Source organism: Crotalus tigris, unplaced genomic scaffold (genome assembly GCF_016545835.1).
Source record: "Crotalus tigris isolate CLP2741 ecotype Arizona unplaced genomic scaffold, ASM1654583v1 scf7180000017568.13789103, whole genome shotgun sequence".
In the NCBI taxonomy this organism is placed as follows: Eukaryota; Metazoa; Chordata; class Lepidosauria; order Squamata; family Viperidae; genus Crotalus; species Crotalus tigris.
This window is the reverse complement of record NW_024096479.1, coordinates 1,497,771-1,512,923: the sequence shown is the minus strand read 5'-3', so window position 1 is coordinate 1,512,923 and position 15,153 is coordinate 1,497,771. Positions and strand designations below refer to the sequence as shown.

General features: G+C 35.6%; 1 protein-coding gene across 1 annotated transcript; it reads right to left on the bottom strand.

Annotated features, from left to right (window-relative positions):
* Positions 1–1,602: 1,602 nt before the first annotated feature.
* Positions 1,603–9,325, bottom strand: LOC120312885. The gene is made up of 5 exons (XM_039354191.1): positions 9,089–9,325; positions 6,659–6,706; positions 5,363–5,695; positions 3,286–3,398; positions 1,603–2,724 (listed from the first exon to the last, which is right to left on the bottom strand). Exons 1-5 carry the CDS (start codon positions 9,144–9,146, stop codon positions 2,653–2,655), a joined length of 624 nt encoding a protein of 207 aa, XP_039210125.1. The 5' UTR covers positions 9,147–9,325; the 3' UTR covers positions 1,603–2,652.
* Positions 9,326–15,153: the final 5,828 nt, after the last annotated feature.

The window sequence follows — 15,153 nt, the reverse complement described above, 5'->3', positions numbered from 1 at the left end:
GTGTATGTCCCTCTTTGTTTTTTTAGAAAGTCAGCTAATCTATCTGAAGAAAATTCAGCTATGAGCTTATAGTTACTGTATTTTCATACCTCACTCATGTCATTTTAAGGCTTGATAAAGCTCACACTATTTTGGTGCTGTGATCTCTCCATCTTGATTCATATGACAATCTTCAGCTTGTTTTTCTGTCATTGTTTTCTCTTAACATATTATCTGCCCCTCCCCCTTTTGTTTCATTTTTCTTCAGCTCCAATCTATCACCAGGTAAAATGTATTTCAAATCTGAAATGTGTTAACTTCCTGGGAGGATCATTCAGAGAAGCAACCATTACCTGCAATTGAGACACATTCCTTTAAATCCCCCAGAGGACGATGGGTAAGGCAGAACAGTGGGAATAAAGCAGTGGTTCCCAACCTTTTCTACACCCCGCACCCCTAGAACACTTCTGATATATTCTCGCACCCCTTACAAAAGTTCGAAGTAACAGCAATGAATTATGCATATATACTATAAGTTTGAAAAACCAAGTTTTTGCACCCCCTTCAAGCACCCCCAGTTGGGAACCCCTGGAATAAGGAAACAGGAGGACACAGAGTCTCTGGGGCAGCCAAGGATGAATTCCTTCACTTCTCAGCAGGGAAAGGATTAGTGGGCAGTAAATTATTATTATTTTTTCTTTATTTAGATAAGAAAAAAGGGATTCAACAGTACAGGGAATGCACCGTATATGCCAGCATACAAGGCGACCCGGCGTATAAGACGACCCCCGTCTTTGTCGCCGAGCCGCATTCCTAGAACATCATCTTATACGCCGGAAACTACCAGTATTTCCGGCGTATGACTCGGCGTATAAGAAGACCCCTGTCTTTGGCCCCGATTTTAGCGCTTGCAGAAGTTGCCTTATACGCCGGCATATACGGTATTGATAAAAAATTTGATCACACATGATCACTGTCAAATATAGTGCTTAGAAAAAATTCTGAAGGAATTGAAACGCAATGCAGTTAGTTTATTTTTAAAACCCACAATCTTTTTAGTGTATTTTGCTTCTCCTGCTAATTGTCCTACTAATATAGTCTCTCCACCTTGAAAAAGTGCAGCAGGGTAGAATCAGCCAGGAAATCTATATACAGAAGTAAAATCTTGATCACCATTCCTTTAAACCAAGTTTTTTCACAACTGGTTGAAGAACTGCATCTCTGCTTTTTAAATCTATGATTCAATATTATCTATCTATCTGTCTGTCTGTCTGTCTATCTATCTATCTATCTATCTATCTATCTATCTATCTATCTATCTATTTATCTATCTATCATCTGCCTTTGAGTCAGTCTGAACTTCTGACAACTGCCTGGAAAAGTCCCTACAATTTTCTTGGCAAGATTTCAGAAGTAGTTTGTCGTTGCCTCCTTCTTAGCGCTCAGAGAAAGTGACTGGCCCAAGGTCACTCAGCAGGCTTTGTGCCTAAGGCGGGTCTAGAACTCATGGTCTCTCAGTTTTTAATCTAGTACCTTCAACACATAGATCACACTGACTCTCAATAGCATTTATTAGTTTATACAGTATATCATACTATTAGAAATGAATTTGAAACTTTCAATACAGGTTATAGCAAGGTAATATATAACTTATAATATCAGATAAACAAACAGCTGTTCTGTCATATGTTTTAATATAAAACATTGCTATGATCATTACCCATGTTTTGTCTGGCATTTTTTTCTCCTCAATACAAAAAATTAGAAATTTGCCTAATTTGCCAAATTTCATCCTCACATTTGGCCCAAAACTTTGTTTATTGAACACAAGTTATCTTACTACAACTATATCACCATACTAGTTTTCATGAAGCTGCATAGTGAAAGATCAGTTAATCTACTGCTAGTTAACAGGCTGAAAGGGGGAAATCATATTCATTATTTGCAATAGTGTAGGTAACAAATGAATTTTTTCATTCATGTCTGCACTGAATAACTATTTCAGCCATTCTATTTGTACTTCATTGAAGTAGATTCTCTTAGTTGCTGGTTAAAGCAAAATCAAAGAAAATCTGACTAAAAGCTTAATGTCTCAATTTTAATGAAGTTACAGTCACTCATGACTGAAAAATATATTCTAGGTGTTTACTCTATAAAGAATAGCTAAGATAAACAACTAAGTCTGAGGCCAAAACTCAACACTGGAAAAGGGTGGAAGTTTCTTACATCTTATGCTCCCTGTCTTATCCAGAAATTCATACAGAAAACCCAAACTCTGAATGTTATAAAATTATTTTAATTTTTAAAAAAAGATTGTCCCAATATAATATTCCAGATTTCCATTAATCCTTGAGTCTTTGATTCATAACATAAATAACAGTGGACAAGGTAGTCTTAGTATCTATAACTGACATTACGGAGGAATGCAAAATTAACAAGTGGAGAAGAATCTTGATGGCATCAAGGTGTTGTGTTGCATTGCTCCTCTGCAATCATTCAAAGTAGTTTCTTGCTTTAGGAGTTTTTCTGATGATATCAAAGCTGGCTGTTCAGAAGGAAGAGATGAGCAAGGAGAGAAAACCAACCCCTTGAAAGGAAATGAAGTCCAGGATCAAATCTGACCCCACTGCTTCATGGAACCCACTTTATGTATTACCTCTGGATGCTGCATTTTCATCTAGGTTTTACTGCCGCCATGGACATGTATTCAGTGTTGTTATCATAAGTGTTGGCACATTGGCAAATCTGGGAACAAAAAGGAGAGGGTGTAGATTTCAGATTAATAATTTTGATGAATGATCTTAACTCTTTTCTTTATTTTACTTTTCTTTTGAATGATCAAAACTATGCAAAAGTGAAATAATGGCAAATTCAGGGTAAAAAATAATAATAAAAGGATCATCACCCCTGTTCACTTTCTGCTGGATGCTTTCCAAGTGACTTCAGAGCTTGGCTGGACCCACCATAATTTATCAATTCTTTTGCAGGCAGCAATCAGAGGAATTACTTTCTTGGATATTTTTGCTGATGTTCACAGCATTCTCTCTTCCTTCACCCTAGTTCTAAAACTTCAGCCACTAAATCAATACACAACTCCATCTTATGCAAATTAAAAGTAAACTGCTATCACTTGTGACTGAATTCCAATAGTAAATAAATGGCTTAAATTTATTCATCAAATAAATTCACTTTGGTTTCAATTCCACATGCTGACACTGCATACTTCTGAATCTCACAAAAATGAAAACTATATTACTATATCTTTGGCAGAAACTGGACTTGAAGAAGGCTGTGGAAATCACTTACCGCACTTCTAAAACACATTATTGAAGAAAAGATGCAAGCAACAAATAAAAAAACTGTGAGCCCAATAAGTATCCATGACATAAGTTCCGATAGCCAGCAAGATTTTTCTGAATCTGGGAAAGAATCAAATCGGTACTTATTATTAAAACTTAAAACTAACAGCCCCCACTGTGAATAGTATAGCCCAAAAACTTGACCAATTTTCTTTTTGAACTGTCTGGTGATCAGCTACATCCATAAATACTTCTTGACATATGATTATATTCACGGTTAGAGGGAAGGGATGAAACCAAGAGAAATTAGCCAAGCTGCCAACCATCCTCTTTCATGTGACTCAGAAATGAAGCTTACTAAAAGAATCACTGGTCTGCTATTTTTTCCATCTTCAGCAGTGTATTTGTTTGCTTATTGGATTTCTTTCCTGCTTCTTGTTGAGCAGCTCAGAAAGAATATATAGAATCCCCTTCTAACAAGCGTCATCTCAATAATCCTTGCCAAGAGTGTGACTGGCTCCAAGTCACCAAGGATCATTTGTGGTTGAGGAGGGACTTGCCTGGCTCACTTTGTTCCTTGTCCAAAACAAGGCTGTGCTACCCTTAACTGGCTAAGCTGATCAGTTCAATACCTGGATCAAAATGATTACCATGATGCCATTTAATCTAGATTTAGGTGTGCATAACTTGATTTAAAAAAAAAAAAAAAAGTAGTTAGTTAAGTGTCTCTAGAGCTTCACATGCAGTTTTTATAACTTTACACGCTCTGTCAGCAATCTTTCATTTTCTTTTGGGTTCCATGGTTTCAGGAAAGTCTTCTAATCTATCTCCAATGGAAATCATTATTCTCATCCAAAAATGAGAACTTTATCAATAGTGGGCTTTCCTAGAAAAAATTTTAATTACAAGAAATTTTCCCTCTACGCACATCTTATAGACCTTTCCTGGACTTGATAAATAAATACATAAAATGGCTCTTCTATCTTGTTCTATACTGCTTCATTTGTAGAACTGTTCTATATATGATGAATATCTTTATAATTATGTATATGTATAGTTAAGAAACAAGCTTTTTATTTTTAATGGGAAAAATTAAACAATAAGGCAGGTTTTTTTTAGATAAGGAACATGTTCTATAAATACTTTGTGGCATGTGGCACTCCTCAAAGAAGGCATTCTATACCTTACATTTATATTCTGCTTTTCAACCATCTGGTAGCTATAATCTTATAATAATGATAATAATGTAGTTCCATTACAATGCAATAAAACTGCAATTCAAATTACATTTAAAATCTTTCAATTAAAAATCAGTTTCAAATATGGCCATCAGACAATAACTAGAATAGAAGCAGAATCTATCAGCTGCAAGGAAAACCTAGCCAGCCATTCTGCTAATCCAGGAGTAGAAAGTGGCCTGTGAGGACCACACACTTGATTGCCTTCCCACAGTGACTGTGGGAAATGGCTTCTGTGTAAAAACATTGCATGTCAAAATATTGGTGGATGGGAGAATCTATGAGTCTATAATTGTGGGTATATATTTAAATACTCAGACCATCATACGTATTTACTCAAATGCATACGTATTTGAGAAGATCTTAGAGAGAGAGAGAGAAAAGACATCAAGGATGTCCTTGATCACTTTGCTCCAGCTATGTTTTCCATCTTACTACTGTTCAATCTCTAGCAAGTCCTGGGACACTAAAAACTGCCTTCAATTTTATTTGGGTGGAAGTGAGGACATGTATGGAATAATGATGAAGCAATGGCTCTCGATACATGGACCTAACGGGATTTGTGGAACTTGGACTTCTCCTAAAAGTCAATGTCCCAAGTATTATTCTTTTACACGTTTATATTACGTGCCTCTTTTTAAACAGACTGTTATTGCCAGTTGAAAAGAGCTGCTGGCATTTTCCCAGAATTCGGTGTTCTTTCAAAGGAGATCAAAGAAGAAAAATGTTTTCTCTGAAATAAGGTGCAACAGTCTGATAAGTAAGAATGATTTGACAAAAGGAATTGCTAAATCATACTTTGCTAGATTTATTTAATTGTTCTCAAAAAAAACCCCGACAACTTACCTTGGACGTAAAGATGTTTTTCATTTGCTTTGCAACACCGATAGACTGGAGTAAGAACTTCTAGGCAACAGATATAAGTATCACTATTCTTGCTGCTTAAATTTCTGAGGGTGAATAATATTTTTTCATTTGAATGGATTGGTTCACAGGATTCATTTGTTCTTTCAGAACTGTTTTTTCCATTGTCTACATAAACAGAACAAAGTTCTTGGTTGCTTGAACCCTTATACAGCCTCATATAGAAACCTTTCACGTTGCTGGGCAAAGGACAATTCAAAGTAAAATTTTCTCTTGGAAATTCATCTGTTTGCTGAGGGTGGTTCATGATATTCTCTGTAGAAAAAAGGAAACAGTTAACAAGCAACAAGTAAACGTTGCCATGGGAAGTGAGCAGTTGTCTGCTTTGTTAACAAAGAAATATGTAGAGGAAAAATATAAGACAATTTATGTTTTGTGCAATCCAATACAGGATTCTTGTTTTGCAAATATTTTTCTATGCCTCCAAAATGGCCAAACTGATTGTCAGATGATTACCCTAGTTTGCTAATAGTTCTTGTGCTTTTGATTTTCTTAAAAAATAAGTTGATATGTTTTCTTTAGAATTCCAGAATTAGCAATTAGTCTTCCAGAGCTAATTTGTCCAAGGTAGCCTTACTAATCCTGACATCACAATATTTAAGCAATAGCAGAAAAAAGCATTATATGGACAGGGCTCATTACAATACCAAGTAAACAATTTGTTACTGAATGATGCAGTTTCAAATCAGTATCACTAATAATTTTTCATTATATTTCTTTTAAAAATAATGAACACATTGCCTCAATTACTGAAACATTACCATAGAACAATATAGTAAATCCAAAATTAAACAGCAGCAAAATAATAATTTTAGAGAAACTAAAAAACCTCCCACCCATCTCAGGGAGACAACACAGATGTTACACAACCTCAAAACATAGATTAATCAAAATCAATATCAACAGCATATCACAAATCAACTTCACCCAGGGCCTGGTGAAAAAGACAAATGAAATCTCAAAACACCAGAAGAAATATTTTTATGATGTTCATTTATTAACAGACCTGAAACATTAATCACAACTCAATAGCAGTTAACCATATACTGGATCAAAGTTTGATGCTTTAGTCCCTTGGACATAGAGATGAAATCATATTGACTCATATGGCATTTATATATGTGCATAATTGCAGATCTCAGTTGTTAATTCATCCTTGTCACGCTTATTTGGATATGATGTCCTTAATTAACGTCATTAAAATATAATAAATCATACCTGTGCAAGAGGTAGTGCAGGATGAAATGGATGAACACTGGTTAACACCTAAAAATAGTAAATCAATGGCACTTGATCATTTTTAAGATTAAAAAACCAATGTACATAAACATTTGAATTGCATAGTAAAAATTAGGAGCATAGTAGTTTAAATAAATTATCAGTCATTGCAAAGTACCCCCCTATAACTTTGCATATCATGAATTCTTTGAACATTATTTATGTTATCAATTCTGTTAATGTTGTGAATGTAAATAATATTTGCGAAGTTTTGACTGCAGCCAAGGATGTGTACATTAAGGTCAGAACTAGAATTAAAACACATTGTGCAGAGAAGCCAAGAAAAGGCATGTAACGTTGCAAGATGCTGCAATGCAAGTACAAAAGAGTGGGTTATGTGTCATGATATTATCATTGTGGCATTGTTGTGGTTAGGAATGCTGCCCTAAGAGCACAGGTGCATGGAAGGCATGTTGCTGGTACAGTAGGATAATTTTAAAAAATGTCTCTGTTTACCTCCAGTATATTCTGCTTGTATAAATTGCGTCCTACAATTTCCCAGCTCTTTTCTATCTCTCTTTTTTTAGGAAGAATAATAGTCTTTTATTATGTAAAGTATACGTGGTAATGTTTTAAAAATCCCCCTTTTAGAATACTTAGTTAACTCAAGTAATTTAGGGTTATCACAACAAACCATGTTGAGAATAGCTAGACTAAGAACTGTTACTTCACATTGCTTCGGAGTTTACAAATTTTTGTTGTTAAAGTTTTATTAGTTTATAATATACAATGCAATGAAAATACAAAAGTAAATAGCTGAAAAGATGGGGAAGGGAAAAGGGAGTAGAGAAGTGAGGTGAGGGAGAAAAAAAAAGAAAAAAAGGCATTGACTTCCAACTTTTTACTTTTACAAAATAATATAAGCTAGCCATTTCAATAACATCAGGAATTGCCTCGCTCCTTTCTCATTGAGAATCCTGTGTACCTGGAGTTATACCCAGCGTGTACTACAGACTTCTGCTACGGAGAAAATCTTGGTGAAAGTAACAAGGCCAAATGAAAGAGGCATGGAAGTGAATGGAGTTATCTCAATTTTCCTCTCAAAGTTTAGGAATGCAAGGAAGTTGGAGGGTAACATGGAGAAAGCAGCAGGCTACAACTCTGTTTCAAATGAGAATAGCTTGACTACAGCAAGATTAGAAATCAATAATTGCTGAAACCGGATATTCTAGCTCCCTACTCAGCTGGTACATGAGTCTTAACTTTTTCATGCTATTTTTCCCCTTATCTATCTCAGCTGTGTTACCTTATCTTTTAACAGATTTGATTAAAAGCAAAATATTGGATCTATTGGAGTCATAATTATAATGCTAAAGCATAAATGAAGGATCAATGGCCTCTTTTATATTTTGTTTTTCCCAAAGAAATCATTGATAGGTCTTGCAAAACCTTAAGCATTGGTTCCAAATCATTATGTATTTTTATAATTATTGCTACTTATAGATATGAATTATGGTGCCTGCCATAGTGAAATGAGACTTGACTTTTCATAGGGGTTTGGACATAATGATATTGTATACATGGAATGACTCACTCTATTCAGCAATTTCCAAGACTGAATAGTTTAAAATATAATTTAAAAAATCTAAAATGCTAATAGTAGTATAGAAATAATATAATAAATAAAGATTTGGCTTATTATTAATTTCCAAGATTTTACAGAAATGAACCTAAACTAACTAACAGAACTATCACAATCCTAAGGCCACTTCTTTAGCCAGCCCACAGGGGTCACTGTCCCATTCTGTGTGAACTGCAACTCCCAGCATTCCAAGAGAGCATATTCAATGAGATTTTGAATTCTATGTAAAATGATCTGGTGATGGTCCTCCACACACATAACTAGAATACTTCAGAATGATCAGTGGGTCAAAAATAGATATAAAGTAATGCAAGCTAACATTATATGATATAAGCACAAGGTTGGAAGCAGAACAGTGAATAGCTTAAAAACCAACCAAACAATATACTAGAAATCTTGTAGTGCACATAGGCCTTTCATAAACAAGGAATTCCAACTGAGAAAAGTTTGTCTCTTGTTAAAATACATCTGACAAAGTTGCCAATCATGTTCTGGGGTTGTTTATAATATAATATCTATAATAAAGTTAAAATGATTGTTATATCTCTGTTAAAGACATTACTATACTATACACTGGTAAACTAAATAACAGCACAAGAAATATCAACAGATAAATTTTAAGTTTGGCCCTATAGCTAGAGAGTGATTCAGTTTTTCACAGGATAAATGTCTATTCTTTACTATTCCTTCAGGATCATTGCATCTAAATATTTCTTATACAGTCTTTAAACTCAATAAAATCACAACCAAAGGAAATTACTGTCAACAGAATCTGCCGTATCACTTACCATGCAAAGCTTCAAAGCAGCAACATAAAAGACAGAAAGTCACAATGCCTATTTTCATATTCACGAACCTAGATGCTGAAATTAATTTTTTGTATTGTCAGGAAACAAAATTTTATCCTGGAGAAAAGACAGTGCTTCTCTCTTTTTTCAGATTCTCAGTAGTAGAAAAGATCACTGTTTTTGTTAAAATTACTCTGTTCCACATACGTATAGAAATACCGATACGTCACCATGAAATGTGTGATCTGTCTGAAGAGTTGGTTTTCCCCGGTTCAGATCTTGTTTATTTCACTGAAATTATAGTCCTTTTCCTGTCTCAGTTTACTTCAGTGAATCAGAATTTGAAACTAGTTCCAGTTTAATCTGAGCCAACAGAAAACCCCATGACAATATTTATTATGCATATTTTTTTTCTTCACAGTGATGCTATAGTTAGAAAATAGAGACTGGGCTGAGAGAGTCCTATTAATTAGAGAGTCCTATTAATTAGAGGTCAGGGGTCGGCAAATTATTCATTCACTTCAACATTTAGTGTTTTCTTTTGCTAAATTTCTTTGGAAATCCATAGAAGGTTTTTTTATAATTTTATACAATATTTAAGATTTGAATTAGAAAGAGCAAAAAAGACGTCAGCACTATGCAACAAAGTGAACTTCCATTACTTGCGTCAGCTTCTGTCCACCTAGCAGTTCGAAAGCATGCAAATGCAAGTAGATAAATATGTACCACTTCATATGGGAAGATAGGTGTTCTGTGCACCTCAGTGTATAGTCATGACCACGGAATCGTCTTCAGACAATATTGGCTCCCTTGGCTAAGAAATGGAAATGGGCACCAACCCCTAGAGTCAGACACAACTGGACTTTTACCTTTAGAAAGAACAGAAAACTATTTCTTCTTCTTTTTGATATACTTCAATAAATTGGAAGTTTCCATGGATTTCTATAAGGAGCCCTGGTTATCTATTCCAGAAAACATTTTAAAATTTGTTTTTCTTGGGGTAAATCAGGAAGTTTCCTATCATGATAGCAATGTTGACCTTTTTTTCCAAGAGTTATCAGGTTTCCTTTATACCAAAGAGAATTGGCTTGCAGTATAATGGAAATAAAGCCTATCAACATCCTAAAGTCAGCAGATGAGTTCCTCATACAAGAAGTTTAGAAGAAAATAAGGTCCAAATACAAACCAGGTCTAGGTATAAATAGTCATAGGGAATGAGGCAAGTTTTCTGACAGTTGATAATCAGAACATACAAAGTCAAGACAATTTTTTAAGTACTGGGTCAGTTCCACAAACCAGTTTAATATCATAGGCTTCAAACTCATTCCTATAAATCAGATGGACTGCATTGATTCAATTAAAACTGATGGTCTACTCTGGAGTCATATGATTTGTGAATCAATCACTTTCCCTCAGCCCTGAACATTTGTGTCCTTCAGCCCTCTTTGGGTTTTGACCCACAATTGCTGTTGGCCTCTGGATTTAGATAGTCAGGAGTCAATTCTAGGCTTGCTATCTGGTCTCATTGTTGCAGTTGGTCTCCAAGGACTCTATGGATAAGGCTTCAGTGGGAGACACGGTATGCCAGAGATGATTCTCCTGACCTTTTTGGGGAAACAAATCCCTTTCTGCAGGAGCAAGAACAACTGAAAAGAGGTTTGGAGGTATGGTTGCTCATCTTCTAAATTTCTCATTGTCAGTTCTGCTTAGGTTCTTTAATGATCCTCTCCTTTGGTTGTAATTTGAAGCCTCCTTGTGAATTAACACAGTTATCACTACCTTCTTCAAATTTTATATATATATAAATACACATGCACACACGCACACCTTGGAAAAAGCACATTATTTGGGCCCATTTCAGCCAGATTTCAAGTCAAGTCATAGCATGGAGATGAATTTATTGCACGTGACTTATGGCAGAGCTGGAGTTGTGGCAGAACTTGGACAGGGTGGTCCAACTGATGGTCTTTGATTTCTCAACAGCTTTTGATACTATTGATTATATTATCCTTCTGGATCAACTACAAAGAGATTGAGATCAAAGACATAGTGTTGTGGTTTTTCTCTTTCTTTCTCCCTGCCTCTTACTTATGGGGCACCATGATGTTCAACATTCTCATCCTTCCTGTTTGATATCTATCTGAATCTGCAGAGACAGGTCTTCCTGTGACACATAATCAGGTATCATTACTATGCAGATGATATTTGCATATCTCAACCCTTGATCAACCAAATGATGCTAATGAAGTCTTATCCTCAGGTCTGAGATCTTTATAGAAAGCAATAAGTTTCATCTCAATTCTTAGAAAATCAAGAAGCTAAGGGTATACAGTTCTTCTGGTGCCAGATATTTCCTGTTTTTATTTCTGAATAGAATTAATTTTTTTCCAGACAAAACTGGCATGAAATTCATAAATCCTCCTAGACTCACTACTGCTACTTGAAGTGTTGGTGGCAGTTATGGCAGACAGAAAGGTTTTTGCACAGATTTGTCTGATGCACCAATTGCCTCATTTTCTGGGCTAGAAGTCTCTTTTCAGAGTTATACACCCACAGTCACCCCACATGTAAAATATTGCAATGTGGTTTTTCGTACAAAGAACAAAGCAGTCTGTTCTTAAAGACCATTTGAAAGCTACAGCTGGTCCAAATGTAGATGTATGAGTAGTTGTGAGTGTGCTTTGGTATGCCCATATAACACTTCTGCCATGCGAGCTGCATTGAATTTTCAGATGTAATTCAAGCTGTTTGTTGCCACCTACTACAAATACTGTAATCCATTTATCTGAGGGATCACCTTTCCCCCATTATTATGTTCATCCCCTAAGATCCAGCACAGTGGGTACATTTCATATCCCATCTATTAAGCAATGGCATCTAATTGGTCGTAGAAAGCAAGCTTTCTCTGTCACTATATCTTCCTGTTACAACAACATCCACCACTAAGACCATCCCACTCCAGAGATTCCCTGCCATTGTTTAAATAATTCAATTAAAACTTCTTGTGTAAAGTCATGTGTCCAACAAATTGGAGAACTTCTGAGGACTCAGAAAACTGGGGTAAATTTGGGACAATTTCCCCAAAAAGGATATTGAGAAACTGCAGCATTTTGGAGACTCTTTCAAGGCTGTTTAGCAGAATTTGGCAGAATCATTAACTGAGGAAAGGGAAAAGAATACCAAAAGGATGCAGATACCCTAATAATATAATGTTCCATTCTCTACAAATTCTTGGAGTGGTTAGGAGAGAGTGTAATACAGTTCTGAGCCAGCCTCAGAACAAATCTAATTCTCTATTCAAATAGCTACTTAAATAGCCAGACACAATAGGGAAGTTGAAACAGTGATGAAATCAAAAGATGCAGAAAGAAGTTGAGCCAGATCCTAGCCTGACTTTCCTTAATTTCAAATAAAAGAAAAAAAGGGGGGGGGAGAAAGTGCTCACAAAGACACAGAGAGATTTTGAGAGGAACCAGCTCAAAAGATAAAGAAAGAATTTCTAATTTAAAGATACAATTTCTTCTGAAAGATGTGGGGATCAAAAGCTATGTTTTAAAAAGACAATGGCTTGATCTAACAGGAAGACATGGAGAGTGGATACTATGGAATCTGTTCCTGCATTTGAAATATAAAACATAAAATAAAATAATTTTTAAAAATAGTCAGTGGCATGGCACAACAGTATGTTTGTTTTTTCTGTTGTCTGCTGGCTAGGATTATATAGCCGTTCAGGCTTCCAAAATAAAACAGGCATCCAACAAGCAAGTGACAAAATGGGTAATGTGACTTTGAATTGCAAACTCTGCCCCTTATATTCTTGCTTGCAATGTTGGGTTGCAAAAGGTTACTGTGACATCATGATGCATCCTTTGTGATTTTATTGTCACAATGGTTAGAGCATTCAGAAGTAGCACTGCAGACCTTGTGTTAACATTCTTTGCTAGTTTACTATTTTCAGCCTTCCCATTAGAATCCTAAACCCTGCTTTAATGATTCCATTCTTTAACGTTAATGCAACTCATTTCCTCAGATTCATAAACAATCCTGAAAAAATCAAGCTATTCTGTAGAATAGCAAAGAGAGGCTGTAATTTCAGGAGGCCTGAAATACCTGTTCCAGACCATTTTTGAAACTACAGGATCTTCTCTATTGCTATGAATAAATAGGATTTTTTTAAACTCATGGCATTGCTTAAAATCCCACGATGGCATCCAGTACTTAAAATTTTGCCACCAAGTTAGTTCTAATAGAACTGATCAATTACAGCTGAAAATGTTGTAATTACAAATTGTCAAATTTTCATAAGTTCAACTTAGGGACTAGTATTTTGATTATTACTATTATTTTTAAATCAGCTCTTAATATTAGGCCCCCATGTTGTTAACACAAACAAGGAAGCAAGGACAATATGGATTTCAGGAAGGTATCTAGATTTACTATCAATCTGAGGTAAAAACAGAGTCTTAGAAATTATAAGAAATTCCTGAACCCTAAATCTCCTGGAAATGTCTTTTTCCATAGCTTTCAGCAGCTGGATTAAGATGTCTTTGTTGAAATATAAATTCAAATGTCTCATCTTTCGCTTCCCCAAAATCTCTCATATCTAGCTGTCTTCTTTCCACCTCATACAGTAGTCCCCCCCCCTTTCTTAATTTATCTTTAAATTGATGCTTTTTACTGACTTTCTTGTCCAGATCGTCTCAAATTTCCCTGGAGAAAAAGCATGACCAGTTGTATTCTTCCCTTTCACAAAAAAGAGACTTGATTTGGAAAACAGAAAAGAAAAAAAAAGAGTCAAGTAGCTCCTTAACTCTGTTGTTCTGCTTAAAACCATACCTTAGCTAGCACTTGGAATTAAAACAAAAGAGTACAGAGAAGAGCAACAAAGATGATTAGGGGACTGGAGGCTAAAACATACAAGGAAGGGTTGCTGGAATTAGGTATGTCTAGTTTAATGAAGAGAAGGATGAGGGGGGGGGGGACATGATAGCAGTGTTCCAATATCTCAGGGGCTGCCACAAAGAAGAGGTTGTCAAGCTATTCTCCAAGACACCTGAAGGCAGGACAAAAAGCAATGGATGGAAACTAATCAAGGAGAGAAGCAATCTAAAACTAAGGAGAAACTTCCTGACAATTAGAACAATTAACCAGTGGAACAACCTACCTCCAGAAGCGGTGAATGCTCCACCACTGGAAGTTTTTAAGAAGAGACTGGACAGCCATTTGTCCGAAATGGTATAGGCCAGGATTACCTGCCTGAGCAGGGAATTGGACTTAATGACCTCCAAGGTCCCTTCCAACTTTATTATTATTATTATTTGGGGGAAAAGTTGGGATGTAATGTTTATTTAGACCCCTACTATAAAATTGGACTTTGGGTATGTTCAATGAAGGTCTTTCTCAACTTGAGCACCATCTGTATGCCTTACTTTTGAATCTTGGACATCTCAGCAGTGGACATTTTTTTTATGTGGGATTTTTAATATGTGTAATTTAGTCTTCAGTTATCTAACTCAGGAAGTGTGTGTGGGGGGGTATTTTCAGCAGTTTCCATCTCAATTTACATATAGGTATGTATGTATGTGAATATGTGTGTGTTCTGGCTCTGTGTGTGTTCTGGCTCTGCTCTGCTCATTATATGTCTGTAGTATTGGCAACCATAAATGGCAAGTAGAAAAACTGGGCAATGCATAGAATTACATTAATGTTTCTAACCTATTTTCAATGTAATATTTATTTGGGAAATGAGTCTTGTAAAATTTGGAGTTGTCATCCATTTCAATCAGTGCTTACTTCTGACTAATTTCCCTTCACATTACTAATTACCTTTGTAGAGCAGGTGCCATTTCTAAAAGCACACTACTACTTTCATTGTTTACCTCAGTCATCGGTTCTCTTTGATGGCTGTTCCATTGGATTTGCTTTTCTTTGCTTGACAATCATCCATGTAAAATTTTAAGCTGATGCTGAAAACAATGCCTGTGCTTTATTTGTTCTCTAGAAAACTGGTCACCCTATATAACACTATTTTATGAGAGGGCCTTTAACATGCACTTAAAATCCTG